The sequence below is a fragment of the Adiantum capillus-veneris genome, chromosome 16, assembly GCF_014529385.1.
Source record: "Adiantum capillus-veneris isolate H3 chromosome 16, ASM1452938v2, whole genome shotgun sequence".
Taxonomy (NCBI): Eukaryota; Viridiplantae; Streptophyta; class Polypodiopsida; order Polypodiales; family Pteridaceae; genus Adiantum; species Adiantum capillus-veneris.
This window is the reverse complement of record NC_140946.1, coordinates 32,558,333-32,564,767: the sequence shown is the minus strand read 5'-3', so window position 1 is coordinate 32,564,767 and position 6,435 is coordinate 32,558,333. Positions and strand designations below refer to the sequence as shown.

General features: G+C 44.7%; 1 protein-coding gene across 1 annotated transcript; it reads right to left on the bottom strand.

Moving 5' to 3' along the window:
* Positions 1-3,203: 3,203 nt before the first annotated feature.
* LOC147438822 (uncharacterized) lies at positions 3,204-5,190 on the bottom strand. The gene is made up of 3 exons (XM_086484788.1): positions 4,911-5,190; positions 3,712-3,904; positions 3,204-3,502 (listed from the first exon to the last, which is right to left on the bottom strand). Exons 1-3 carry the CDS (start codon positions 5,043-5,045, stop codon positions 3,372-3,374), a joined length of 459 nt encoding a protein of 152 aa, XP_086340914.1. The 5' UTR covers positions 5,046-5,190; the 3' UTR covers positions 3,204-3,371.
* Between the last annotated feature and the right edge of the window lie 1,245 nt (positions 5,191-6,435).

The window sequence follows — 6,435 nt, the reverse complement described above, 5'->3', positions numbered from 1 at the left end:
AATTTACCACATCGAAAACATGAATTCATAAATTTTCCCCATTTAAGTTTAAAGGGGCGCTTGCCCACCCATGGATCTCCTGAGTCAACCATAATACCATCGGGGGTAATCTTGTCAGTGTCCCAGAGAATGCAAAACCTATTGGTATTCGCATCCAATTTTGGGGGACAAATAACCTTTCCAAGCGGCGCAACCAACAACGGCAGGAAATGTCTCCACGTACGGGGGAAATCAACAATTTCCACCCACACCAGGCATTTGTGACGAATAAGATTGATAGTCTTTAGAGAGTGCCCACGGGAGAACACGTGTCATCTTCGTATTAAAAAACAGGGGAGACATCTCAAGCAAAAGGTTTCTTGCTTCCATATCTGCGAGCAAAACTTCATAAAATCCACGCGCCCCAAAGTAGACCCCACGGACAGCTTGTTGCTTGAGGAGAAAATCTACCCATTGCCCGACATCTTGCGTAGTAGGCATTTTCCCCGAGAAAAACAGGATAACTGCATTCATAGCGTACTGCACAACTGGGTCTATGAGGTCCTGTACCGGAATGCGCACCTCAAGAGCAAGCGCCTGACCATTCCATGCCTGTCGAGCCTCCTCAAAGTCCTCATACAAGCATGCTTTCATCTCCGAAGCTACCTCCGACTGGGTTCCATTGCTTTCCGACGCTTAAAGACACACAAAGAGTCGAACATAAATCAACAAAGCCTCGCCAAACAAGAGCAAATGTCTAGAAAACTCTGCAAATAACCGAGGAACCAACGCTCTGTACAAACTTCGCATAGTAATGCATCCAAAACCCACAACAGAGGTACATCAACTCAACACTGCCCTTAACACTTTTGATCTTGACACCATACCAAACCTCTGATCAACCTGAAAACATCACCTGCTACCTTGAAGCAGCCTCGGTAGACCTGCACAGGAATTGAAATTGGCTGCGTAGGGCAGAACCACAACGTTGAAGACTGACTGCTACCAGGAAGACGTGCAGATTTCGAGCCAATCAAGGCGCTCAATTAGCACAAGCAGGAGAGTTCGCGCAGGCAAGTCAAGTCGCGAAAATTGTGCAGGTCCAACTCGCGCAGGCAGAGGAGAAGACCACACCGTGCATGCATACCACCTCTGGCAGAAGGGGCGCGCACAGGGTGGAAGATGCCCACAACTCAATGCTGATTTCACTCACGCACACACACACGCCATTCACGTACTCAACTCATACTCACACTCACGATTACTCTCATTGATCGAGCATCAAAGCTAGGGAGATCATACGCCCACGACTGAGGAGAGAAGCTTCATAGTATTGACGGAGTTACAACACAGGATTCGAGCCATACTACCTCGACATCCATAGTGCATGAGGATGGACTCATCACCCATCATATCACCCTCTTGTGTTAGTGATCACACACTTTTCCATTCAATAGTACCTCTAGTTTCACTTTAGTATCTCTCTTTTTGTACCTAGACATGGTATCAGATTCGCAAGTTTGTAACTTGGTCTCATAGGTCATTTTGGCCTTTATGAAGACATTAATATTTCATTTTCATTCCCTCTCTCTCTCTCTCTCTCTCTCTCTCTCTCTCTCTCTCTTGAATAACAGGTCTTGAGTTCAACTCTCCTCGTTGGATAGATCTTGGGATAGTTTCCTACGACATTAAAATTCTCTTCTTCTTCTTCTTCCCCTCTCCCTCTCTCTCTCTCTCTCTCACACAAAGAGATAGGTCTTGTACCCTCTTGCCAACTACAAAAGGCCCTCTGGAAGAATAGGGAGAATTACAAAAGGCAAACTCTGGGAAAAGCAAAATACAACTAGATAGCAAGATACAACCAATGGTGCAAAAACCTCTCGGTCTCCAGAAAGAGACGAGAGCAAATGAGCAGAGTGGATAGAGGTAGATAGAGCAGTCTTCTTAGAGCTTGCTGCAATGCTACAAGACTCGTCACTCCCTACCGACCTACTACACCCTAAGTTTGGCAGTGGCGGGAGCTACAGGCCCTTAGCAGATCATGGTTGTACTCCCCTATACATATGGTGCCACATCCAGTAGAGTTAAAAGCTCCATCCCCCTCATCCCCCTACACACAAGCACTTCTTTTTTCCTGGTTGCCCGAAGGGCAAACACGTACATCGTGCTGTCTCATAGCCTGATTTCTGCCTCTCTCTCTCTCTCTCTCTCTCTCTCTCTCTCTCTCTCTCACACACACACACACACACACACACACACGCATTCATGTAAACGAGCCTTTCAAATTCAAAATTGGAAAGATATTGTCACGAACATCTTGCTCATCAGCTAGCCATTACAACCACTAATGAAAGACTGCGTCACCAAATACATCCAGATCCGTGCAATGAGGCGATGATGAATACCAGCATGACTAGCTTATCTGCAAAATCATATGACTAGGTAGAATTGCTCCAGGTGCTTCAACGTCCACAAATTCCTTTCCCCTTGTTTCCATCAATTTTGATCACTGTATTGCAGGGGTAATCAGTAAACAAAGACGGCCAATATCAGTTCCTATTTAGTGCCATATCAGAATTGCTCAAGTTAAACTCAGAGCAAAGGACATCAACTATAAACATCATGCCAGGTGACTCTCTAGTGGGAAGATTCCAAGGACATGGGAAGTGTAAAGTCTTTAAGTTGTTCTGTGAAGAACCCCCTATCCAATGTCGCCTCAAGCAAACACCATTCCAAAAACTATGCTTTACTGTAATAGCCAGACTATCAGTCCCTCCGAAATCGTCAATGCATTAACACATATTCAAGAACACGTTTACACAGTATAAGCCAACTGGTTCATACATATGCCTGAGATCTGAACTAACAAGCTGCGACAAGGGTCCAAAAAACATGAAAACCTGTCTAAGGCAAGAGACGCACAAACTTGTAAAAGAACAAAAGAATACAACATGGAGTAAAGGGATAAAGGAGAAATAATGATAAATTCTCTTTGCTATGAAACCTAACATTGATGATAAAAGAGAGAACCTCAATTACATGGGCGACGATATTCCATTAAAGTAAGCTAGACTCACTTCGCAGGCCACTACCTTATGAATTGACAAGGTTACAGATGACATTTCTTGGAAAACACGCGGGATCAAAAGAGCTAAACACTGCCTTGCATGCTGACAATTAAGGAGCACAAGCACAGCGCATATTGCGCACGAAAATCTCTTCCATCAAGAACCTGGTTGGAAAAATATTACATTACAAACTTGGCACCATATGTATGAGCTCTGTCGTCAAAGGCAACATGCCAAATGTACTAAATGTACTCACTTTGATCTGTACATGCTCAACCATAAGTGCCATATTTACATAATGGGCAATTGCAAGACTTTTCAGAGCTAGGGGTCAAATTTTAAAGATACCACCCTGGACTGGCGATTGTGCCTTGCAGCTCTTACGAACATCGAACTGAAACAAGGAGGAGCCCACCATGGCCTGCGGACTTCTTGCTCTCCTCGCAGGCATGCAACTGCATTCCTCAACCAAAAGCACACATGCCCCATTACTACTTTTGTCAAGATTTCTTGGTGCATCTTGGGGGCATGCATTCACACATAGAAGGGTGTGTGTATGTGTGTGTTGCACGTGTGAATACAGTAGAAAGGAACGTAATAAATTATCCAATGCTAAAACAGACACACACATGCGCACATGCACACATACACAAACAGAGCATACCCTTTACTCGGCGAAGCTCTTTGCAAAGAGTAATGAAGTCCCCCCACTTCATATGACACCTCCTAATAAACCTCAAAATCTCTTCCGTCGTGAAATTTGACAAGTTGTCCAAGTACTCTCCTGTAATGCGATTTTGAGTGAAGACCTCTCTATAACCACCAAGACCGATATCTTCAAGCCATGCACCGACATCCTGGCAACCCAAAACAAATTAGAAATAACCTGGGTGGACACAAATAAACTGATCAACACGTCATCATAAAACATGATATTTATCGCTGAAGTGACCTATCAACAATAAGAATTTGTAATAGAAGATAAGCAGCAATATATCAACACTTTATCATCATCGATGAGTCCTTCAGCCACTATAATAGACAGACAGATCTTTTGATAGAAGATATGTAGTAATGTGTCTCGGTGCAGAAATGGGAGGAAGGTTATTTGAATGTCAAAGCAGACAGATCTTTTCATAGAAGATATGTAGCAATGTGCGTTGGTGCTGATTGAACAGGAATGGAGGAAGGTTATTTGAATGTCAAAGCTGCCAATATCAATCAAAAGACTATGTTCCATATAGCTTCCACCAAATTCTTCAAGTGGATCACCAATTAACATTCGAAATTGTTGGGTGATGATACTTGTGCACACTGAAGACCCTTGCAAATAAGAGAAGGTTCCATCATTTCCCAATATACACTGGCTCACAAGCAGCTAAACCTGCTCCAGTCCATCCCTTCCACTGCAAGAGGTCCATGCAAATATCAGACTACCTTGCTTTCTTCATGCCACATACGATAATACGACTGCAACCTGCATCGATACAAGTGGCTAGCTCATGCTGGTTCTAAGCAAGCTGGGATAAGACAACTAGCCACCCCCACACCTTCCCCTTCTTAGCACATGCAGAAGGTTCTGACAGAAAATAACTGTGGGCGAAGGAAGACGCTTCTGATGCTTGACCACCAAGACAGATATCTGGCTTTATCAAACATTGCATTCCATTATCTTTCCTTCCTTCTCACAACTCAAGCTTAAGTCCTCTCTTGGCCAACTAATTGATGTGCATTCCTGCCACCGCAAGCTTATGTCCCAACTCTTCGTGAGTGCCACGATTTAAACCACCATCACCAGCAGATTGAAGCACTAACTAACTTGTAACAGCACAAAAAGAATGCAAGATCTAAGATCAAACTTACTTCTGATGTCCAGATAAAGAAATCGAGGGTTTCTGGAGATCCAGCTTTCTTCGACGAAGGAGGCGATGGCAACACACAGAGGCGAGGCATGTCGAGGATGTGGAAGGGTTGAAGGCAGCATCTGGCAAGGCTCATGGGAAGTGTGTGCTCGAGAGCCCACGAGCAACAGGCGCCATGGCGGAAATGAAGAGTCCAGGGAAATCGCCCACATGCGCGTCTTGGCCCCTGCTGGATGTTGAGTGCAAGGCTCACTAGAAGCAACAAGGAGATCCCGTCAGGGCCATTACCCACTTTCTCTCCACGCCAGCAAAGTAATATTTCCAGATGCTCTTCCCAGCCTGGGCGCCCCGTGTAGCGGCCGCCTTCTCTTTCCCCTCCGCACTTGCGCCTCAAAAGAATTGCTCCAAGTGACACGGCATGGATGACCCTTGCCTAGCCCAGCAGAAGGGATCAATGGTCCAAAAGCATTGGGCGATCGGATGTTCCCACCTTTCGTCCCAAAGAAAATGCTCCAAATGACACCGCATGGATAACTGAATGCCGCTTGCCTAGGAGAAGGGATCGATGCATTGGGCGATCGGATGTTGCACCTTTCGTCCCAAAATTTGCATTGAGCTCAAAATCAACACGTATTAATTAATACTACTACTCGCTTCACTTAAAAAGAAATCACATTTCTAAGTCGGATACCCCACGAATATTCTCTTTTACCCTCTCCCTCTTCCATGTCAGCACCTAGCGAGACTGACCTATCGAAAGAAAGAGACTACTCACTTCACTTAAAAAGAAATCACATTTCTAAGTCGGATACCCCTCGAATATTCTCTTTTACCCTCTCCCTCTTCCATGTCAGCACCTAGCGATCGACCTAGAGAGAGAGAGAGAGAGAGAGAAAGAGCTATGCGCAAGCTGGAGAGTTGTGTGCTCCCTCTGCATGGCATGTCCTGTCTCAACGACTTGTTGCCTACAGTCGTGGTATGATGTGCCTACAACAGAGTAGCAGCACTTGAGCAACACCTACCGCATGCGCCCTCACAATAGACAAACACAGAGAGTCTACCCTCGCGCACTGCAAAATAGCACATAGCAATCGATGAGGCCTTGTCTTCTCAGCTACCGAAACTAGCACAAATAGAGAGAGAGAGAGAGAGAGAGAGAGAGAGAGAGAGAGAGAGAGAGAGAGAGAGAGAGAGATCTAGAAGCAAGCTTCCAAAGAGAGAAAGAGAAAAAAAGGACATGTGTAGGTCTGCACGGAAGGAAAATTTACATCATCTCAAAAGATGCCTCCATTTTTAGCTTTTTTTTTACATGTGCACTCCTACACACTTGGAAAACCTATATTCACATGGAAAGATTTAGAGGTAAATTGACTATAATTTAAAGCTCTTTTTTGCCCAATCTTCTCCCGAATTAGATAGTAGCTATGGAGATATTTTGTGGGAGAGACATAGAAGAGTGAGCCTTTTGAGCGGTATAAGCCTTGCTTTGCAGGCTGTGATTAGCCTCCTATACAATAGTAATTCAC

Coding starts and splice junctions, on each gene's coding strand:
- LOC147438822 (XM_086484788.1), bottom strand. CDS start 5,045: ATGAGCCTTGCCAGATGCTGCCTTCAACCCTTCCACATCCTCGACATG. Junction 3,905..4,910: donor TCTTTATCTGGACATCAGAA/GTAAGTTTGATC, acceptor TTGGGTTGCCAG/GATGTCGGTGCATGGCTTGA. Junction 3,503..3,711: donor AGAGCTTCGCCGAGTAAAGG/GTATGCTCTGTT, acceptor TGAGGAATGCAG/TTGCATGCCTGCGAGGAGAG.